General features: G+C 51.9%; 1 protein-coding gene and 1 pseudogene across 1 annotated transcript; both read left to right on the top strand.

Moving 5' to 3' along the window:
• Positions 1-1581: 1581 nt before the first annotated feature.
• On the top strand, positions 1582-21018 carry Slc27a4 (solute carrier family 27 member 4). The gene is made up of 13 exons (XM_047525241.1): positions 1582-1838; positions 3087-3253; positions 4557-4951; positions 6842-7000; positions 8470-8539; positions 8647-8738; positions 9599-9708; positions 9959-10168; positions 10335-10461; positions 11523-11660; positions 11874-12038; positions 12121-12267; positions 15294-21018. The coding sequence occupies exons 2-13, from the start codon at positions 3093-3095 to the stop codon at positions 15449-15451; spliced, it is 1932 nt and encodes a 643-aa protein (XP_047381197.1). The 5' UTR covers positions 1582-1838; positions 3087-3092; the 3' UTR covers positions 15452-21018.
• On the top strand, positions 18478-18660 carry LOC124965068 (uncharacterized; annotated as a pseudogene).
• Positions 21019-23083: the final 2065 nt, after the last annotated feature.

Raw genomic sequence — 23083 nt, 5'->3', positions numbered from 1 at the left:
GCTGTTACAATGGTATTTCCATTGGACAGGTAAAGATACTGAGGCTCTGTGAAGAGAGATTTGCTCAGAGCTCACAGCTGGGTCTGACTGCTATGCAAAAAGTACAGCTCAATAAATGGTCACCACAACTGTGCAGGATGTTATACCAGACGCTACACCAGAAGTACTGTGAGTGCTCAGAGAGGGCCCACCTACTCAAAACTAATCACCTGCCCTCTCTGTGTCTGACCAGACCAAGCAACTTGAAGGCAGACTGTCTTGTTTCTTCTGTGTCCCTTTGCTTCTGTACCTTAGGTCTGACCCATTGCCTGGTAGGGTATTGCCTCAGTTTCACCAGCATGACAAGTCTGGGCAAAGGACGGCATGTGACTGGTCATCAGCGCCCTCCACCAAACTCTCACCTGCCTCCTTTGCAAATGATCTCAATAGTTGATTTGGAAATAAACGTGTTTATCCCCATAGATCCTTCTCCTTTTCACTCATTCAACAAACACTGCACTTCTATAATATGCCAAGCCCTGTGGATACCATCAGAGATAATCCTTGTGTCCAGATTTTTATCTTATATATACTTTTCTGGTCAATGAACCTACAAATTCCAATATACCAAATGCTACTTCATAAGCTCCCCATAGCTGGCCAGGTATGGTGGCGCACACCAGTAATCCCAGCAACTCTGGAGGCCGAAGCATGTTCGAGACTAGCCTCAGCAATTTAGCAAGGCCCTAAACAACTTAGTGTGACCCTGTCTCAAAATAAAAAATGAAAATGGCTGGAGATGATGTAGCTCAGTGATTAAGCACCCCTGGGTTCATTCCCTGGTACAAGAAAAAAAAAAAAAAAAGTCTGTTGATGACAGAATGTCTGCACAGTAACCCCCAAAGCAGAAGGGGGAACAAGTACTGTGGTTCTTTTTGTGTTTTGTTTTTGGTACTGGGGATTAAATACTCGGGGCGCTTTGCTACTGAGCTGTATTTTTGAGACAAGATGTCGCTAAATTCCTGGTCTAGAACTCAGCCTCCGTGTACCACTATGCCCAGATCCTCTTGAACCTTGTGAAGGTACTGGAGGATGTAAAACAGCCACTCTGGTGGGACTAGAACCCACAACCTTTGAATGGCTACGTGCAGGTTTTGGTTAGAAGTCCAATGCGCTATCCATCGCGCCACAGAGTCAATTTCCCAACTACTTACCTCCCGCCTTTTTCGACCTCATCTAGATGTGGTGTTGGGCTTTGCTAAATTCTGCCGGGGCAGCATAGAGGGCTTGGATTCCCTACGGACCATGCCGGTGGGAGTGCGCTCCCCTAGGTCTCGCCCGGTACTGCAGGGAGAGCTGAACAGGCGGTAAACCACCCTGTTTCCCAGACTTGGGGTTCTGAAGATGCGCTAGGCTGTGTGGTGCGGACTACAACTCCCAGAGTACTGTGCGCTGGACCGGACTACAACTCCCAGCATGCCGCGCGGCGGCACCGCCCAACGTCGTAGCGCGCGCAGGGCTGACTGGGCCGGGAGGCGTCCGGCGCCCTGAGCTGGGTTGGGCTGCGCTGGGTTGGGCTGGGTTGGGCTGGGCTGGGCTGGGCAGGGTAAAGCCGAACCGCGCGGCGGGCTCAGAGGCTCGCCGGCCGCAGGGACTGCGCTGGAGGCGGTGCTGCGGGCCGGCACATCCCGTTTGGGTTGTGGGAGGCGGGCGGGCCCTGCAGGGCGCAGAGCCGGCCAAGCGCTGCTGGGGCTCGGCTCTGGGCGCCCATGGGCGGCTGATGCCCCCAGCGCTCCCCACTCCACTGCTGCATCCGGGCCGCATCTGGACTGGGCGCCGCGCTGCGGGACCGACGCCGGGTGAGCAAAGGCGGGGCCGGTGGGTCTCAGGGCCGGGAAACCTACCGGGCTGAGTAGGGGGAAGACGGCGGAGCGGGCCTGGGGTGAGGGGCGCTCCCTGCCGGGACCTCTGCTACCCTGGCTGTCTAAGAGCAGGACCCGGGACGGGCCCCCTCGGGAACTCGTTAGCCCCTCTTTTTCTCCGCCAATTCTTCCTGAATGCCCTCCTGTCTCCGTCCTGGCGGACTCTGGGAGGCCAGAGGTCTGAGGGCCTTGGAGATCCTGGCATAGGGGTTGGGGATGCTGGTTTAGTCCCCGCCCCGCCCCCCACCTCCGGGTTGTGCTTTTCTCCGGGAGGAGGAGATCTGCAGGGGCTCCCTGTGGTCCAAGCCATGTCCTCATCCTGGCTCTCAGGCTATTTTACAGCCTTGACCTTCAGCTCTAACAATAGGAAAGCCCTAAGAAAAACAATCTCTTCAGCTGTTCCCTTGAACAACCCCGCAAAGAGCCAGGAATAGAGACCCCAAGAGTCCTAATCTCAGCCCAGCCTTTTGCCGTAGCGTCAGCTTTTTCCCCTACCCTAAGCCCCATCCCTCTAGATTCATCTGAGTGGTTTGCTTTGGCGGGGGTAGGGTGTGTCTTCAAGACCCTCTTCTCGCTCATTCATCTTTCCCCGTGGGCAGTCACCTCTCAGGAACCTCGGGGCTCTAACCCGTTTACTGTGTCGCCCTCTATCGATCAATACAGTAGAGGCAGGACAATGCCAGAGCCCGTGGGCAGGGATTTGGCCGAGCTACCTTCCCAGGAAGCTGCTCCTTTGGGTTTTGTAGTTTGGCCTGATCCTTCCCAGAACCTCCCTGTATTGAGCTGGAGGTACTTAAGTCAGTATCCATCCCCAAGCTGTTTTGATTAGGGACCGTGGATGTAGGAGAGTGAACTGAAAAACTGAAGTTTCACTAACACATTGTGTACAGCCAGAAACTGAGGCCTGAAGTAGAAAAGGGACCTGCCCAAGGTCACTTGGAGGTGGTAGTTCAAGATAGGACTAAAGGCTGGAACAGTCTCCTTCTCATCCCTGAAACTTACTTGAAGCTCCTTCCCGCCCACCTTTTGACCAAAACCTGGAAAGGGACCTTTGTCCTTAGCCACCCCAGTTGGGGTGACCAAACCCCACCACCTTTGGAATCACAGCAGAGTGGCTTCCAGGACCTGGAAGTGTGGGCCTCGGGGACACAAATGTTTGAGTCCCTTACTGCCTTTTGCCTGCAGGCCAAGATGCTGTTCGGGGCATCTTTGGTGGGGTTGCTGCTGTTCTCCAAGCTGGTGCTGAAACTGCCCTGGACCCAGGTGGGGTTCTCCCTGCTGCTTCTCTACTTGGGGTCTGGTGGCTGGCGCTTCATCCGGGTCTTCATCAAGACCATCAGGCGGGATATCTTGTGAGTACCTGGTCCAGTCCTTCCTGGGTTTCAGCCATGCTGGGCTCCTGATCCCTTTAATCTCCTCAGACCCCATGGTACCTACCAGTGTAGGACACCTGGGACCCCCAAATCCTCTGCTCCACACCCTATCCCTGGCAGTAGTACCTGGTACCTCCATCTCCAAGGTCAAAGTCCTTCTTCAGGGAATCTCCCTTAACTTGAAACTCCTTGGGCTGGGACACACATTGGACAAGTGTGTTGAAGAGATATCCTGAAGAGGTCCTGAGGACATTCTAGTAAGGAGGAACCCAGTGAGAAAGGACCCTTTCTTGGATTGGCACAAGCCTGAGAGGGCACAAGGGGCACTGAATTCTAGAACTGGGCTCCGAGTTAAGATGTCTGGGAGAACCTGTTCCCAGCTGTCTGAGGCCCAGAGAGGAACAAAGCAGACCCAATCTTAGACTAACCAGGGGGATAAAAAGGATAAAGTAACTCCCTAAAGTGGCAGTGCCATGTGGACAAAGACCCTGGCAGCCTTGCTCACTCTTGCGTTCCAGGGCCCAGCACAGTGCGCCATGCCCGGAACAGGCAACTCAGCCTTTGTCCTTCTGGGCTGATTACAGAAGGAGGTATCAAGTGACCCTGCAGGAAGAATGATAGCAGCAGGAGCTGTGGGAGCAAGGAGCAAGGAGCAGGGAGAGATGCCCCCAGGCTAGGGGCTTGGGGAATCCCGAGGCCTCCTATAGAGGAGAGGTGCCTCAAAGGTGGTAGAAGGAAGGGAGTTCAGCCTCAGAGCACAACATCAGGACATAAAGCCTGCAGAGCTCAGGAGTTCATGGGGTGGAATGAGGGGGACAAGCACTAAGCATCTCTCCTGTGCCTGGCAGACCTGGGGGACAAGGTGATAAACAAAACATTGGCCTGCCCTAGTTGGACTGACAGGAAGGAAGATTCATCCTTGTTTACTATGGCGATGAAATTTGGGGACTGTACAGGCTGCGGGAGGGGAGTAGGAGTTGGAGCCAGCCAGGCCTGCAGTTCAGGTCTCAGCTCAGCCTCATTGCACCTTTGAAGCTCTGGGTAAACTGCAGCACCATGAGAGACTCTTTCCTCCTCCTATCAGGAACACACGACCTCTGGGTGTCATTGTAAGGTCTTGGTGAAAGACTGTGGACTGCATGTGGCTATGTGTAGTGGTGTTGTGTATCCAGGAGGGACTGGCTTATGAAGCTCAGATCATTGGGCAGCAACCTGGGCCATGGGGTCAGGAGGCCACCCTCCCAACCCTGGCAGTCACAGCTCATTGCTCCTTCCCACACAGCGGTGGCCTGGTACTCCTCAAGGTGAAGGGAAAGGTTCGACGGTACCTGCAAGAGCGGAGAACAGTGCCCGTGTTGTTTGCCTCTACGGTACAGCACCACCCCAACAAGACAGCCCTGATCTTCGAGGGCACAGACACCCACTGGACCTTCCGCCAGCTGGATGATTACTCAAGCAGCGTGGCCAACTTCCTACAGGCCCGGGGCCTGGCCTCAGGAGATGTGGCTGCCCTTTTCATGGAGAACCGCAATGAGTTTGTGGGCCTGTGGCTGGGCATGGCCAAGGTGGGCGTGGAGGCGGCGCTCATCAACACCAACCTCCGACGTGATGCTCTGCGCCACTGCCTCACCACCTCCCAGGCTCGGGCCCTTATTTTTGGTAGTGAGATGTCCCCAGGTGAGCTCCAGGGGACAAAGGACAGGTGGCAGAACCATGGGACCTTGCACAGACCACAGTCCCTTCTAGCCCTGGGGAGGCTGTATTGGCCTATGGTTAAGACAGGGGTCCTGGAAACAGCTGGTTTCCTGTCAGGGAAGCTGGAGATGCTGAATGAGCCAGATTCTCTGAGCCTCAGGTTCCCCATCTGTAGCACCTGTGCCCTACTGATCAGGAGGTGCTTGCCCTGCAGCACTGGCAACATGGTTGGTGCTGGCTTGCCCTCGGGTATGATGGTTGCCATCTTTGTGACTAATTAGTTTCATTTGCCTCATTTATACAAGGGGAACAAGAACTCACTTCCCACTCTCCTTGCAGAGCTTGCGTTTTATTTGCTGCCACATTAGGTGTCAGCATGCTTAGCCTGGTGCTTTACAAGAGCAGCTCTGATCTTCACAAGACAGGGAGGGATTGTCTTCTTGGCTTTATGGATGATGAGGTGAGTTCAGAAGGTAGCGAAGAGCTTACCCAAGTTCACACAGTTGTAAGTGGCAGGCACTGGGATTTTTTTTTTAAATTTTATTTATATTTTTTGTGGTAGTGAAGAACCCAGTGCTTTATACATGCTAGGCAAGAGCTGTACTGCTGAGCAACATTCCCAGCACTTTTTGTTGAGACAGGATCTACCAAGGTTGCGTAGGGCCTTACTAAGTTACTGAGACACTGAGGCTGTCCTCAACTTGGGATTCTTCTGCCTCAGCTTCCCGAGTTCCTGGGTGTATAGGCATGTGGACTGTACCAGGCTCTTTTTATTTTTTGGTACTGTGGATTGAACCCAGGGACTCTGTACCACTGAGCTATACTCAGTCCTTTTTATTTTAATTTTGAGATAGGATCTCACTAAGTTGCTGAGGCTGGCCTGGAACTGGCCACATTTGCTCAGCCTCCACATTTGCTGTGATTACAGGAGTGAGGCACCATGCCCAACAGGACTAGGGTTTGATCTTGGGCTTGACCACAGTGTCTCTTCTTGTTTCTCCCCACACTACTGTGGTCATGGGATAACAGACAGGGAAGTTAAGGTGCTGCAAGGGGACACAGGTGCAGTGGCACAAAACTGTAATCCCAGTAACTCTGGAGGCCAAGGCAGGAGGATTGCAAGGTCAAGGCCAGCCTCAGCAACTTAGGAAGACCCTGTCTCAAAATAAAAAGAACTGGAGGTGTAATTAAGTAGCTAAGTGGTAAAACACCCCTGGGTTCAGTCCCCAGCACCACACACACACACACACACACACACACACACACACACACACACACGCAGATGCTATAAGGGAAGAAGGAAGGATACAGCAGGTAGAGGAGAGAGGATTAGATGAATCAAGAGGAAACCAGAGAAGCTCTGTGGTGTAGTGTTTGCCTAGTACACACAAGGTCATAGGTTCCAACCCCAGCACCACAAAAAAAGCAGCCAGAGAGAGAAAGTGGGGCCAAGTAAGCCAGCACTGCCCTAGGCCCAGGGTGAGTGAGTATCTGGAAATCTGTGTAATGCCTGGGAAGACTAGAGGTTCCCACTTGGAGGGAAGGGGGCTTCTGATCCCCACTGCTGTCCAACCATTTCCCTTCAAAATCATATAGGGCAGTGGGTAAGAGACCTTGGTGTGAGCTCCCTCTCATTCTCAGTGCCTCAGTTTCTTCATCTCTAAAATGGGCTGTTGTTGGTACCTACTTCCTAGGGCTGTAAGAACAAGAGAATTGCATGTAAGGAGCCTTCTGTGTAGTTAGCCAGAAGCTCATGGGAGCTGTTGTTCGTATGAACAGTAAAGGCACTTTACCCATCTCCTCCCATACCAGCCAGTCTCCCCTGGGAACTCAGTGCTTCCTGGCCTGCCTGCTGACTTCTGTCTCCCACAGCTGTCTGTGAGATCCATGAGAGCCTGGACTCCTCGCTTAACCTCTTCTGCTCTGGCTCCTGGGACCCCAGCACAGTGCCCACTGGCACAGAGCACCTGGACCCTCTGCTGGAAGATGCCCCCAAGCACCTACCAAGTTGCCCTGACAAGGGCTTTACAGGTGGGTCCTCCCTACCCCTGTGGAGGGGTTCTAAGATGGACCAAGGATAGACCACTGGCCTCAGGACCAGAAGACCTGGATTCTTTTGCATACTTTCATGTGCCTTGAACAGGTCACATTACTTCCCTTTTTTCATCTGGAAAATGGAGACACAAATCCCAGGATACTCTGGGGTCACTGTAAAGGAGAAATGAGGGAATATGTCTAAAAGTACTGACTGAAACACACAAAGTCCAATTCTGTGATTTATGGAATAACCTTAATTGATGCCTAACATGTAGAAACATGTGTTTCTCAGGAACCTGCTTTGACTGAATTGTGGCTGGAGTTGAGGTGGGGAGGCAGGTGAGGAACAGGGCCCTTAGAATATGATCAGCAAGTACTTTCCAGTACAGGACCTGCCAGGTCCTCAACTGTGATGCATTCCACACTGGGTGGCCTTCCCTACCTCCTCCTCTACACAGCCTCCCAGCCTTTCATCTCTCTTCCTGTACTTTAATCTGTTCAGTCCTTCAGCTCTTCCACTCTTACTTCCCTCCTTGTAAAGCCACCAATCTGTGGTGTGGCCTGGGGCTTCAGATCTTGGACTGTCCTAGGGCTCTCTGGCCTATCTGAACCTGAGGTCCCACAGCCATAAAATCAGGGATAGTTACAAAATCTAATTCATGGGTTGACTTTGAGGACTGAAAAAAATACAGTGGGTAAAGTTCTGAGTCTAGGGCATGGAAGGAAGGGCTAGTAACTGGTCACTGTCCTTGTCATTGTTTAACCTCTTCTAACCTGACTCCTGAGTACTTTTGTAAGTTGCTAGAAGGCAGGGCCTGTGGCTAGTTCACCCTGGTTCCCTCATGCTGCATGGAGCTGGCACACAGCAGGCAGGCAGAGCCTGAGATGGCTGCTAAAAATGTGCAGAGTTGTCCAGTGGCGTTCCTGGCCTCCAGGAACATTATTCTGGTAGGGCTGAGCCTCCCATAGGAACTGTAATGTGACAGTCCCTAGTCAGAGCTATAGGGAGAAGTAAATAGAAGGTCAGGGTGTAGCAGCTGCATCAGCACCCGCTTCCTGCAGCTAAGTCTTGGGCAGGTATCCCTCCTTTCCTTCTGGAACCTCCAGCTGGTGCCAACTCCCTCCCACAAGCCCAGGCCAAGTGGTGCTATGGGTCTTCCTCAGGTCCTGTGCTTCCACCCTCCCCCACACTTGGCTCAGTATTAGAACTGCCTGTGTCCTCATCTAACTGTCCCACTCAGCAGGGACCTCTGAGAGGGCCTGGCACAGAGCAAGGCCCAAGAGTTGTTTGTGGAAGGCATGGAAGCAGGCATTAGAGCAGGGCAGTGTCAGGCCATTGGAGAGGGCTTCCTGGAGGAGGTGCGGTGGGCACTGGTGTTGAAGGATGCGCACACAGGCACTGTCCGTCCACCTGCCCTGCCCTGTGCTGTGCTCTCTCAGTTGCCCCTATGTGTTTTCTTCAGATAAACTCTTCTACATCTACACATCGGGCACCACAGGGCTACCCAAAGCTGCCATTGTGGTGCACAGCAGGTAAGGGGTGGGTGCCCCAGGGTAGGGTGGGCATGGCAGGGCTGGGGAGCGAGCCTCCTTCCGACATTCTGGGGGCCCACCAAGTCCTTGGCCCTGTGCCTTCTCAGATATTACCGCATGGCTGCCCTGGTGTACTACGGATTCCGCATGCGCCCTGACGACATTGTCTATGACTGCCTCCCCCTCTACCACTCTGCAGGTGAGCCCTGGGGGGGGGGGGCGGGGGGGGCTCACCCCACAGCCTCCAGCTCTCCAGGTCTTAGGAACTCCGCCTTCCTGGTCAGGTAGCCTATTGCAGTAGAAACACCAGTATTCAAGTCTGGGTTCAAATCCATGCATGGCCAAAGGCTCCACCTCAGTTTTGTCCATTGAGGGTGACCAATGTGGGCTCGTAGTGTGGGACAATGTTCTGAGGGTACTTGGGATGACCTGTTTTCCAGCTGGTTTCCACAGATGTGCCCAGCATTGCTGCTTGGTTGTAGGGACTTGAGGGAAGGCGGCTTGAGGGAGCAGAATCCCCACCCTCAGAGTGCTCAGGGGTGGTGTGCTTGTGGCCGGATGGGTGATGGGAACCTCTCTGACTCTAAAGAGGGGGTGGCATGGAGTGTGTGGTGGAGGAGCAGGGGGCACTTGGGCAGTGTGTGGCAAGAGCAAGAGGAAGGTGTGTGGTCCTGCGGCCAGGCAGAGGAGTTCAGCCCCGCCTGGCTGAAAATGGGATTGGGGCTGGCTCCAGAGTCCTGTGGGGGCAGGCTAAGGAGTGTGCACTTGATCCCATAGACACCAGGAAGCCATGGAAGGTGCCTGAGTGGGGAAAGACATGATCAGTTAGTGAAGATAGGACAAGACAGGGAAAAGAGACCAGGGGACAGTGCCCATGAAGAGGCAGGCCTGGGATAGAGGGGGCTCTGGGAACTGGGATGTGGCTCAGTGGTAGAGCACTTGCCCTGCATGTGTGAAGCTTTGAGTTCATTTGAGTTCTGTCCCCTGCGTGGTGGGAAAGACAGGAGGCTCTGGGGAATGGCTCTCCATCTTCTGACTCCAGGCCTCCTTTGCCCTCAGGAAACATCGTGGGTGTTGGTCAGTGCCTGATCCATGGCATGACAGTGGTGATTCGAAAGAAGTTCTCAGCCTCCCGGTTCTGGGATGATTGTGTCAAATACAACTGCACTGTGAGTAAGAAGGGAAGAGAATGGCTGTCCCTTGCCTCCCTCCCACCAACCACACTTTGGAATTTCTTTTGTACAACTGAGGTGGTTTAGAAGGGTTCACTGGGCAACATTCCTGTTGTTTGGATGGGAAGACAGGCCCAGAGAGGGATGGGATCACACAGCCAGCCCCTGTGGAAGGGAAGGGCTTGAGGGATGCCGGGGCCGGGTGGGGCAACTCTGGGAGCCCAGACTCACACCAAGCCCACTCCAGATTGTGCAGTACATCGGAGAGCTGTGCCGCTATCTCCTGAACCAGCCACCCCGGGAGGCGGAGACCCAGCACCGGGTGCGCATGGCTCTGGGCAATGGCCTCCGGCAGTCCATCTGGACCAACTTTTCCAGCCGCTTCCACATCCCCCAGGTGGCCGAGTTCTACGGGGCCACTGAGTGCAACTGCAGCCTAGGCAACTTTGACAGTCAGGTGCGACCCAGGTTGGGGATGGGTAAGGCTGCTTCGGGGATGGACCATGGCAGAGGGAAGGATAGAATTCCAGCATAGGAGTTTGTGCTGGAGTTGCCCCTTGCCCCCATTGTTCACCTTGGGACCCATGGTGGCAGAGCCCCAGTCCAAGTCTTGACCTTTGCAGGTAGGAGCCTGTGGCTTTAACAGCCGTATCCTGTCCTTTGTGTACCCCATCCGGCTGGTACGTGTCAACGAGGACACCATGGAGCTGATCCGGGGACCTGATGGCGTGTGCATTCCCTGTCGGCCAGGTCTGCCTTGGGTGGGAATTCAGCGTCGGAGGAGTTTTGTTCTGGGAGGGAGGTTGGCCAGTATGAGTAGGTGGGGAGCTGGTTCTAACCAGCAGCCATCAGTCAGCTCTGCTGCAAGCTGTTCACTTCTTTGTCTGTCCTTTCATTCACTATGCGATCCATCCATTCATTCATTTTCATATTGACTCCGGAGGACGCTGAGTTCTGGCCACCTACAACTGTTCTTGTTTGGCCCCTTAGCCCTGTGTGATGGGAGAATCAGTGTCTCTGTGCCTAAGTCCTTTCTTTTGCACATGGGGCTGATGGCAGCACCTGCCTCATCAGGATAACCTGGGAAAAGAGCATAAAGCTCTCTGAATGGAGTCAGGCCTGGAGCAGGGGCTCAGTGGTGCCAGCCTCCTCTACTGTCCAGTAGAGCCTGAGCCCATTCACTATTTATTTGTTTATCTTCCCATCAGTTCAATAGGCAGACATCACCAGGGTCAGTTGAGTCAGACCAGCCAAGGTGAACACCTTGTCCTCAGCAAACTCCAAGCTGGGGGAGACATGGGGCATTTCTTTTCTTTCTCTCTCTCTCTCTCTCTCTCTCTCTCTCTCTCTCTCTCTCTCTCTCTCTCTCGCCTGCTCTCTCGTGTGTGTGTGTGTGTGTGTGTGTGTGTAAGGGATTGAACCCAGGGCTTCACACATGCAAAGCACACATATTACCACTGAGCTACACCCCCTACCCCCAGAAATAGGGCATTCTGCGCAAGCAGTATGAATCAGATCAGTTCAGGATGCAGGGAGCCAAGCACAGTGACCCATGCCTGTAATCCCAGCTACTCCAAAGGCCAAGGCAGGAGAATTGCAAGTTTGAGGCCAGCCTGGGCAACTTAGTGAGACTGTCTCAAAATAGGCTGGGGTTGTAGTCCAGTGGTAGAGCTCCAAGCACCCCTGGGTTCAACCCCATGTACCATCTGGGGGGAAGAAAAAGGAAAACCAAAAAAGATGCAGGATGCATCTGGGGAGGACAGGTGAAGAGGCCTTCTGGGACAAATCTGACTCTGCCTTTCCTGCCCCAGGGCAGCCAGGCCAACTGGTAGGCCGTATCATCCAGCAAGACCCTCTGCGCCGCTTCGATGGCTACCTCAACCCAGGCGCTAACAACAAAAAGATCGCTAAGGACGTCTTTAAGAAGGGGGATCAAGCTTATCTCACTGGTGAGTTCCTGACCCTTTGCTATCACTTCCAGCAGGACTGGGGGTTTTGAGAGGACCTTTTGCCATCATCAGAGAACACCTGCCCAGGACTCCCCCTGTCCCAGGACTGACTTGTGGTCAGTCACATCCTTAGGCTTCAGCAAAGACTTCCTGGCTCAAACCTGTGGGCCAGAGCTGGGCAGCCCAGGTCCTACTCACCAAAGCCCTCCCTAGGTGATGTGCTGGTGATGGATGAGCTAGGCTACCTGTATTTCCGAGATCGCACAGGGGACACATTCCGCTGGAAAGGTGAGAACGTGTCCACCACTGAGGTAGAGGGTACGCTCAGCCGCCTACTGGACATGACTGATGTGGCTGTGTATGGCGTTGAGGTGCCAGGTATGTTGGGGGCAGGGGCGCATGCTGGGAGGTGCCACAAGTGGGCATCACCAGTGCCCACAGTTCACCTTCATGTCCACAGGAACTGAAGGTCGAGCAGGAATGGCTGCTGTGGCCAGCACCACTGATAGCTGTGACCTGGAGCACTTTGCACAGGCCTTGGAGAAGGAGCTGCCCCTATATGCCCGACCCATCTTCCTGCGCTTCCTGCCTGAACTGCACAAAACAGGTCTGTCCCTTCCCTGCTCCAGCTCCCAGGTTCTAGGCCTGGGCCTTTCCACACACTTCTGGAGATACCTGGTGGCTGTCATTTGACCTTGCCAGGTACTTGGTGAACTACCCTCCCTTGTGGAAGTGAACAAACTGGTCCCTCTGAGGAGGAGGTTCACTGATCATTAGTGGGACAAGTCACTGATGGAGTATCGGGTTCTGGGCCTTGGGGAAACAGGTAAACTTTGCCTTCTTGGAGCTTTAGAACTGGAAGGGAGGCAGCTGCAGGACAAGGAATTCCAAAGATAAGAAGTGAACTGCAGATCAAGCTCACAGAAAAGTGAATGAAGGGGCATTTGAATGACTGGAAAGCTCCCCTGAGGCAGCAACATTTCAGCTAAGACCTGAATGAAAAAGGGGACCTTATGAGGGTGGGAGACATTCCAAGCTGTGGGAACAAGTGTGAAGTCCCCAAGTCAGGAAGGAATGGCAGTGCTGAAGGAATGAAAGGAGGCCCTCAAAACTGGAGACAGGCCGAGGGGGAAGGTAGGTGAGAGAGGCCAGTAGGGGCTGGAAGCCCAGGGCCTTCCAGAACAGTAGGGAATTACAGAAGCGTTTTAGCAGAGTAACCTATTCAGATTCATATCCCACAAAGATCTCTGGCTGCTGGATGGAGAATGAGATAGGACTGCAGGGGAAAGGAGATGAGGAGGGGCTGTTATAACTGTCCTGGTCACATGCAGGGCAGTGTGATCCTTCTGTTGGTCCTCTGATGGTTCTCAGGAGTTCTCTAGTGGGTAGGAAGTACCGTGGTTCATGCCCAGACCTGTCCGTGTTTTCCTTGCTGGTCCTTGCTGCCCCTCGCAAAATCTTCCCTTTGTTAAGCCCCTCCCCGGCTGCACACCTTTGGGCCACATCTGCCTGGCTGCCCCCTACGTGGTCATCATGTGAATCCCTCCTAGATGGTAAGCCATCCCCCAGTGATGTGGGCACCTGGACCTGGGGGAACACCTGAAGCAGTGGGAAGGACCCAGGGCTTCAGTGTAGCACAGAATGGGAACACTGGTGCCAGGCTCATACCATAGACTGCTCACCCCCTGAGAATTGTGATACCTGTAACTTCTGTCCAGGAGAGGCAGGGAGGCTCAGGCCTCGGATTCCAGATGGCTTTGCTGCAGAACAGCTGGCCTCCAAAGGACTTCAACCATTTTATTTGCTCACAGTTCTGTGGGTCAGAAGTTTGGGGGCCAAGTTCAACTGAGCAGTTCTGTTGATCTTGCCTAGGATCATTCCAAGAACTGCCATCACTTAGGGACTCAGTCAGGCCAGGAGGGTCTAAGGTGGTCTCACTCATCTGGCCATAGGGTGGTCCCTTGTGCAGTACTAACCAGCAGAATTTTCTGAGGTGATGGAAGCGTTTGCTATCTTAGCAGCACAGTATTTTTTATTTTTATTTTTACAGACTGCATTTTGATTCATTGTACACAAATGGAGTACAACTTTTCATTTCTATGGTTGTACACAATGTAGATTCATACCATTCATATACATAGGGCAATACTGTCTTAGTCCACGATCTTTCCTTCCCCTACCCACTCCTGCCCCATTTTCCTCTACACCATCCACAGTTCCTCCATTCTTCTCTTGCCTCCCACCCCCATGCCCCTGTTAATGTATCATCATCCACTTATCAGAGAAAACATTTGGCCTTCCATTTTTTGGGCTTGGCCTATCTCACAGCATGATATTCTCCAACTCCATCCATTTACCAACAGATGCCATAATTTTATTCTTCTTTATGGCTGAGTTAAATATTCCATTGTGTATATATACCACAGTTTCTTTATCCATTCATCAGTTGAAGGGCATCTAGGTTGGTTCCATAATCTAACTATTGTGAACTGAGCTACTATGAACATTGATGTGGCTGCATTACCGTAGTATGCTGATTTTAAGTCCTGTGGGTATAAACCGATGAGTGGGATAGCTGGGTCAAATGGTGGGTCCATTCCAGGTTTTATGAGGAATCTGCATACTGCTTTCCAGAGTGGCTGCACCAGTTTTTAGTCCCAGTAGCAATGTATGAGTGTGCCTTTTTCCCCACACCCACGCCAACACTTAATGTGTTCTTGATAATAGCCATTCTAATTGGAGTTAGATGAAATCTTAGGGTGGTTTTAATTTGCATTTCTCTAGTTACTAGGGATGATAAGCACTTTTTCATATATTTGTTGATCACCTGTATATCTTCTGTGAAGTGTCTGTCCATTCCTTAGCCCATTTATTGATTGGGTTCTTTGTATTTTGGGTATAAAGTTTTTTAAGTTCTTTATAAACTTTGGAGATGAGTGCTCTGTCTGAAGTGTGTGTGGAAAAGATTTTCTCCCACTCTGTAGGCGCTTTTTCACATTATTGATTGTTTTCTGTGCTGAGAAAAAGCTTTTTAGTTTGAATCCATCCCATTTATTGATTCTTGCTTTTATTTCTTGCACTCTGGGGTTTTGTTAAGGAAGTCTGGTCCTAAGCCAACATGAAGATTCAGGCCTATTTTTTCTTCTATTTGGTGAAGGGTCTCAGCTCTAATTCCTAGATCCTTGATCCATTTTGAGTTAAGTTTTGTATAGGATGAGAGATAGAGATTTACTTTCATTTCACTCAGCAGTACAGTATATATTAGTCCTGCAAAGTTGTTGATCACTTGAGATGTGGCTGTTGTGACTGAAAAACTAAAATCCAAATTTTGTTTAATGTTAATTCAGTTTAAATAACCACATAGGGCAAATGACTATCCCATTGGACAGTGCCAGTCTAAAAGCCTCAGCTGAGATGGTTCATCTCTGTTCCATGCAGCATCTCAGCCTTCTGAAGGCTGGACTGGCTTCAAGGCACCCCCACGAGGGTGGGATGTAAGCAGCAAGGCCTCTTGAGACCTAGACTGACCCAAGACATTACTTTGGCCACATTCTGTCACGAGGCCAGTCCACATTCCAAGGGGGTTAAGAAAGACTCCAGCTCCTGTACTGAGTTTTCTTCTTTACTTCCCAGGAACCTACAAGTTCCAGAAGACAGAGCTACGGAAGGAGGGCTTTGACCCAGCTGTTGTGAAAGACCCGCTTTTCTACCTGGATGCCCGGAAGGGCCGCTATGTTCCGCTGGACCAAGAGGCCTATGCCCGCATCCAGGCAGGGGAGGAGAAGCTGTGATTTGCCCCTGCATCTCTCTGAGGCCAGTAATGCTGGATCCAAAGCCTCAGCTTCTACCCAGAGGGGTCCTGGGCGATGCAAGACCAAAGCAAGCAGGACCACACCTCCTCCCTGAGGTGCTGACTCCTCCCTCCAAAACTGCCAAGTGACTCACTGCCGCCTCCACACCCTTGCAGAGGCTTTCTGTGAAAGCTGCATGTCCAAGCGATCTTTTGGGCCCCAGGCTGAGACTGATGGGGGCCCCCTCAGGATGATGTCTTGGGTCAGGCAGGGCAGGGAGAGGCAGAGGGATCACCAAGCTCCCTCCAAAGAGCAGGGGCTTTATAAGCGGGACCAAGGCAGAAGCCTCCAGACTCAGGAAGCCAAGAGATTGGGCAGGAACGGTAATGGCCATAAATCTGATGGCCAGAAAAGCTGCCCCAGAGCTGCCCATACCTCTAGGAGGAGAGGAAGACCACCATGGCCCCACCATGCCTCATCTGCAGCAGGAGGTCAGAACACCACCCCTTATCTCTCCAAATTCCTCTATCTTCATCTGCTTAGGGGGTTGCCTGGCTGTCTTTCAGGCCCTGTCTCTGTGGGTCTCCATCTCTGTCCTGGCCTATGAGAGGAAGAGGAATGGGAGGGTGGCCCTCAGGCGCCAATAAACTCTGCCTTGACTCCTAAGCCTGTGTGCATGCCACCTGAGCCCATTCTACCCCAGACTGCCCAGCCTGCTTAGGCCCTACTTTCTGCTTCTCTGGCCCATTCACTAATTTGTCCACTCACTCATTTGGAATTCAGGATAGAACAGGTAGGATGCTACAGCCCTTAACCTATGTGCTGGCTTAGATGAGTGCAGTTCCCACCGAGTCTGGCAAGTTACTTGTTTTAATAGTGTGAGCTTCAAAGTCCAGACCAGCTGTCACTCAGAAGCAGAAGCTTGTGGCCTTGGACCAGGTGTGGTGGTACACACCTGTAATCCCAGCAAGTTAGGAAGCTGAGGCCAGAGGTTCCCAATTTGGAGGTCAGCCTGGACAACTTAGCGAGACCCTGTCTAAAAATAAAAAGGGCTAGGGATGTAGCTCAGTTCCAGAGTGCCCCTGGATTCAATCCCCAGTACTGCAAACACACACAAACAGAAAGGATTCAGAAGGTAAAACAGGCCATTAGGAGGAAAAGGATGCTCAGGCTTTGAGGGGAAGTCTCCCTGAAGGCAGGGTCATCTCTAGGTCCTTGCTCTGCTTCTCGCTGTATGGTTCCCCAGTTGCTGAGAGGTGGGAAAGATCTGCCCAGGGTGACTGCCAGAGAACCAGAGTGAGGCTGCCTAGCCTGCCAGGCAGCGCTGGATCCCTCTTCACAGTAGTGTGTTGGGGAGCCAGCTATCTCCTGGGCCCCATTGCTAGAGTCACACCCAGATGGGGAATCAGTGCAGTGGGAAAGGGTCCCAACACAGCCTATCTGGGTGGCACAAGCCCCTGGGGCTTCACCTCCACTGTTGAGACCTTTCTCCAGTCTATGAGGTTTGTTTTATAAACGGGTTATTCAAAGAAAGACCTAGAACTTAAGAGATTTTGAGTCACTTGGCCAAAGTCCCACAAGTTGGGGGGCTGAAATGCAAACTCAAGCCCCAGTCCTTCCTCCTGGGTGCAGAAGGCAGCAGCAAGCTGCAAGTTTCATTCCACACATGCCTGTGGAGCCAGCTCTGGGCCACACCCTGGGCCGGCAGCTGACAGTTCAGGCAGTCTGGAGCCAGGCTAAGAAAACTGGGGTGCCTCCTGGGGGAGTAGCCTTCGAAAGATAGAGGAGTCTGGTGCCTCTGAGGGTAAAGTGGGAGCAGAGCTGAAGAGGGGACCCTTACCCATTCAAACTGACGGGATTGCAGGGATGGCAGACATGTCTGCCCTGCCACATATGGCCAGCAGAGGGTGCACAGAGCTTGAGGAATCCAGTCGGGAACCTTAGCACTCAGCCAAGGGAAGGAGGGGCTGTACCTCCCACATCACCCCTGAGCAGGTACCCTGCCCAGAAGACCTTGTGGTGGCCTTTGAAGGCCTTTGGTCATGCCTCCAAGAGCCTGGGGTTGGTTAACCCTCAGTGAGTTCTCCACAATGGGAAGGAGCCCCGGAAGAGGCCCATTCCTTCCCCCATGTTAAGCAGTCACCGAGAGGCAGGGTGGCAGTTCAGAGCTGTGGCTTTAGAGTCAGATGGGCCTGTGTTTAAATCCTAGCTCTACCATTGGCCACTCAGTTCCCTTTCCTAAACACAGAGGTCGAAGAATCCCCACGTTGAGTTGTGAAAAGTGCAAGATCTTGCGTGAAAACCTCAACACATGCACAGTAGTTTAAAGGGGGAAAAGAGTATGTTCAAATGTTAAGATTCTAGGGAGTTTCCCACTTCTACACCAGATCCCACCACCACACTATCCACGATGGAGGCTCTGGGCTGTGGTCCTTGCAGCTCTCAGATCCCAAATCATGGTTGTGTGAGTCACCTCCATACATGCTTACGAAGTTAATTAGCAATGACAGCTACTGTTTACCAGGCAGTTGGTGACATTTATCTAGTAGTTCAGTTTACAGATCACAATGACAGTTCATCTACTGAGCAGATTCCTTTTTTAAATTTGATTTTTTGGGTTTGTGTTTTGGTTTGTTTTGTCTGGTACTAGGGATTGAATCCAGGGGCACTCTACCACTGAGCTGCCCCCGCCCCCCAGCCCTTTTTATTTTGAGACAGGGTCTAAGTTGTCCAGGCTGGTCTTTAACTTGAAATCCCCCTGCCTCATCTTCCTGAGTGGCTGGGAGTCGCTGGGATTACAGGTGTGCACCACCATGCCACCTATTGAGCAGATTTAAGGCTGCCCTAGCATGACAGAGACCTGGGCCCTAATCTGCATGATGGGGGAAGAGGCTGGCAAGTAGAAAAGACAAAACTGTGTGCTTAGCTGCACCTAACCAAGCACACTGCAACAGGGAGGACTTTCAAGGAAGCTTCCAGGCAGACGCCAAGGCCTGGAAGTGAAAGGCAGGTTAAGGGAGGACAGTAAGACCATACTAATGGGTCATTTCTATAGTTCATTACTAGAAGTTTCTCTGAATGCAGAGAGCACTGGACACCATGAAGCAGAGGCGCAGCATTCCTTCTCCCTGGGTGCAAAGCAGCTATCTGTCATTGATAGTCATTCTTTTCCTTCAGGAGAGTGAGGGGCATGATGCCATCAGAGCAGATCCAAGATAAGTAAATGTAAAAAGGGGGGGACAGTATGCTGCAGGTCTGCACAGGGGATCAGATTTGAGGCAAGACATGAAAAGTGAATCTGTTGCAGGCACCTGAGGTCCTAGTAGCTGGTCAAACCAGCTTCCCTAGACTTGCTAATGGTCAAGGCTGGGGCACCTCCCATGTGCCAGGCACTGTGCACAGGGCTTTCTGTGCATGGTTTCATTAAATTTTCCTAATGCAAAATAGGTACATTTTTATCCCCATTCTGCAGATGAGGAATCTGAGGCTTATGAGAGATAAAGTCTCTCCAAAGACCACAGAGCCTGAGAATGGCAGAGCTGGAAGAAAAATCCCCTTCCCTGAGCCTTGGTGTTCCATCTGCAATCTGCCTGCTCTACTGAGAAGGCTGGAAAGGGCTGGCCTACAGCGTCCCTGGAGGTCCATTTGCCCAGGCCAGTGCGTGGCTATCACTTTCAATTCCTGGGAAGGTTAAATACCTTTGAGGGGCCCATTGAAGTGGCAACAGCAAGGGAGGGGGCCACTGAGTGACTTTCAAAGGGGCCTGAATGCGCTGCCAGTCCCTCCCCCGAAGAGGCCCTGCTTCCTCCCAGTCTAATGATATTCTGGGCTCAGCCCTCATCTTTGGCGGCAGTTTAACCCGAGCCAGGGCGGATTTCTTTCTCACTGATCTCAGCTTGACACCCAATTAGCACAAGAATGGGAGGAGGAAGCCTGCGAGAGGCGACTCCCAGCCTCCCGGGGCGCGTGAGAGGAGCAGGCGGGAAGACAAAGGGCAGTGGGCAGGGGGGCACCCGAGCCCTCATCTCCCCCACCAACCCTGCCTTTGTCTCCCCAGGAGCTTCAGAGAGGATGGAGGCCTATGCCCCGGCTGGATGGCCTGCTAGAAGGGGCAGGGGTTGGGGCCCAAGCCCCTGTTCTGGATCCCAGGGAAAGGCATTTGGCTGAGACTAGTTCAAGGGGAGGCAGTGAGGCTCAGTGAGTAGGGGCAGGGATCTTGAAGGCTCTAAAACCTGGTTGGAGGCCTGATACTTACGGGGGGTTCTCAGGCAAGTCACATGTTCTGTCTCAGTTTACTCCTAGGAAAAATGGGAGTCCCTGTGAGGAATAAATTAGGTAATGCATGTACATCACCTGGTAGGTACAAAGAGGGTGTTCAAGTTCAATAAATATTTTTTGAATGAATATACTGGTAAACTAGTATTGTCACCAAGGGGTTGAAGGGAGTAGGATTGGGGCCAGGTGAAGGAAGGACTTGAGAGCTGAGCAGCCACAAAATGGGCCAGCTTACCCAGAGGTGAGTTCCCAGTAGCCCAACAAGCCCGCCCGATGACTACCTGCTGGTTGATTCCCAGAGGGAGAAGGAAGGACTCCAGCCTGCCTGTGCTCTCTCCCTCCCCACTTCTACCTCTACCTTCTACATCCCTGTGAATCTGGTTTGCTTAACTCCCAGGAAGCCTCCCCTGAGGTCATGACGCTAGGTTAGGGGCCTCCAACAGCTCCCCTGTTCCCCTCCATAGCACTGATCTCACCATGCATCCTGTTTTGCCCTCCATGTCTTCTAGAACATCAGCCCCAGGAAGGCAGGAACTATCTGTTTTGATGCACCCTTGTGTTTCCAGCACCAGCACTGGGTCTGGCACTTAACAGGTGCTCAATGAATGTTTTTCGAATGGGGAAAGTTCCTCAAATGCTCCCAAGCAATCCCTCCCTTCCAGCGCTGGGAGGTGGCAATTCCCAGGATCTTAGGATATCCAGCTGAAGCTAACTGGGATCAGAGGCTGTAAAAGGCCCTGAATGCTTTCTAGATGGGCCCTTGTTGGCAAATATCACTCACTAATTTATTTGATCATTCAGCAAGCACTCAACAAATCCCTATGAGGTACAAAGTTCCTCCTTACAGGATAAGGATCCAAGATGAATCAGGAAAGGTTTTTGCTCTGGAGAAGCTAAGAGTTCAGTGGAATAATCTAAGAATATTTATGCTGAAAGACTAAGAGATCATTTGGTCCCAGACTCTTTACACATTGAGGAAACTGAGTTCCAGAGGGGAAGTGATCTATACATGTAGCATGGTGAGTGTAGGGCCTTCGCATTTTATAAGAACCAGAGCTATATCTCATTTGCCGTTGTTTTATCAGGGCCCTGGAACACTGCTGGCACACTGAGGGGGCTCAGAGGTGTCTGTGAAGTTTAATTGTACAATGAAGTTAAGGCCAGAGGCAGATAGGCCAGAGGAAGCAGATGTAGGTAAGAGGGTGGCTGTGAGCTGGGGAGTGTCAGGGTACGGAAAATTTGGGGGTTGCAAAATCAGGTTAGAAGTGAAACTGGTCCAAGTTTGGTGAGTGGATGGAGGAACAGGGGGAGAATTAAAAACAATATCCAAGTATTTCGGTCTCTTGGTGTTTGTGTGAGCACCCCTAAGATGGGCAACACAGAGCCTATTTTAGGGAAAAAGGCACTGTGCCAAGAACTCCTTTAGTCCTTCCTACCCCCCTATAAGGAGCTATACTTCCTGTTTCACAAATGAGGAAACTGAGACACAAAGATGTTAAGGGATTTGCCCAAAGAAACAGCTCGGGCAGTGACAAGACCTGGATAAAAAACTGGCAGTTGAACTGCTAGGATTTTTTGTTTGTTTGTTTGTTCATTTTTTGGTGCTGGGGACTGAACCCAGGGTGGCTTTACCACTGAGCTACATCCCTAGCCCTTTTCATCTTTTATTTTGAGACAGGGTCTCACTAAATTGCTGAGGTTGGCCTCAAATTTGTGATCCTCCTGCCTCAGTCTCCTGAGTCACTGGGATTACAGGCACTCCAGGCATGTGCGATTGCACCAGCCAAACTGCTAGTTCTATTTTTTTTTTGGCTAGCTCTTAACATAATCATCACATCCTTAACCATTAGTCTACACCACCATACTCTACCAGTGTTCAGTTCAGTTCTGGGATTACTATTGTTTGGAGACCCGTAGAACATTCAGTCTGCTCTACTCCATTTCTGCCTTGGGCTTAAGCAGCAAACTTCAGATGTCTTCCTGTCTTCTTCCATGTTTCTCTCCAAACCATTCTCCACACTGCAGTCAGAAAATATTTTAAATTTTTATTTGTCTGTGGTGCTGGGTGGGGATTGAACCCAGGGCTTTGAACATGCGAGGCAAGCAGTCTACCACTGGGCTATATTAAAGCACAGTTCCATCCCAAAACCCTCCATAGCCTCAAGCAGTAGTGCTCCTAGACACTGAAATGCTTACCTGGCTTACAAGGCATAGCTTGGCTCCTGCCCATTTCTCTAGCCTCATCTCTTAGCAAGCCTCTGCTCCTCAACTTCCACTTTCTTCCCTTGGTGATGCAGCCTGTTTGCATTTTTTGCTCTCCTCATTGAAATGCTCCTCTCATATCCACCCAGTTCACTCCACTTAGTCTTTAGAGCCCAGCAAGCCCAATCAGGTTTGTTTGCAGTGCTAGGGACTGAACCCAAGGCTCTACCTGTGAGCTACATTTGCAGCTCCCCCTTTTCTTATTGAAGTGTCTTACCACTTACAAGCCTTTCTTAACTGGGCCTGGTAGCACACGCCTGTAGTCCCAGTGGGGGAGGCTGAAGCAGGAGGATCGCAAGTTCAAGGTCATACTAAGCAACTTAGTGAGTCCCTAAGTAACTCAAGAGACCCTATAAATAAAATACAAAAAAGGGCTGGGGATATGGCTCAGTGGTTAAGGGTCCCTGGGTTCAATTCCGGGCACATATTTATTTTATTACAAAATTTTTCCCCAATAGACTGTGAGTGCCCTAAAGACACTGCATTCTAGGGATGTAGCTCAGCGGTAAAGCGCTTGCCTAACACGTATGAGGTCCTGAGTTCGATTCCCAACACCGAAAGAGGGGATTAAAACACACACGCACGCACACACACACAGTATTCATGCCCTCTGCTACAACATCCATAGCGCCAAACAAGATGCTGGGCACATGAACATGCAATAAATTCTGACCGAGTGACAGCCGGCTCAATATCGAAAGGGGCGGTTGGATAGCGAGATGATAGCTCAGGAGAGAGATTTGTGTGTCAGAAATAAAGATTTTGGTGGTCGCTATGAAGTCAGACGAGTGAACGGGCCCGCCCAAGCAGTGTGTTGGCTAAAGAGAGACTTGAACGCAAGACAAGCAGTAATGTGGCTCACAGTCATGTCGAAAAGGTGCTGGAGGCTGTCTGCTGCCCAGCTGTGGTCTCAAGTCGTTTCCCACTCTGGGCCCTGGAACCCGGTGGCCGAAAGGCGGAGGCAGATCGACTCACAATTCCCAGGATCGCGGGAGCCTTTCACTCCTCCGCCCTCCGCGCCCTCCTCCAATAGCTGAGGAGGAGAATCTTTGGGCACCACCTCTTCCGGCCGTGGCTCCGGGCGGTGACCGGATG

This window comes from Sciurus carolinensis, chromosome 14 (genome assembly GCF_902686445.1).
Source record: "Sciurus carolinensis chromosome 14, mSciCar1.2, whole genome shotgun sequence".
NCBI classification, from domain to species: Eukaryota; Metazoa; Chordata; class Mammalia; order Rodentia; family Sciuridae; genus Sciurus; species Sciurus carolinensis.
This window is presented reverse-complemented; position numbering and strand designations above follow the sequence as displayed.

What these genes read in the sequence shown, in the direction of transcription:
- Slc27a4 (XM_047525241.1), top strand. Translation starts at nt 3,093, where the DNA reads ATGCTGTTCGGGGCATCTTTGGTGGGGTTGCTGCTGTTCTCCAAGCTG. An exon ending in TGGTAGTGAGATGTCCCCAG is followed by an intron (nt 4,952 to 6,841) that starts GTGAGCTCCAGG and finishes TGTCTCCCACAG; the next exon opens with CTGTCTGTGAGATCCATGAG. An exon ending in CCCCCTCTACCACTCTGCAG is followed by an intron (nt 8,739 to 9,598) that starts GTGAGCCCTGGG and finishes CTTTGCCCTCAG; the next exon opens with GAAACATCGTGGGTGTTGGT.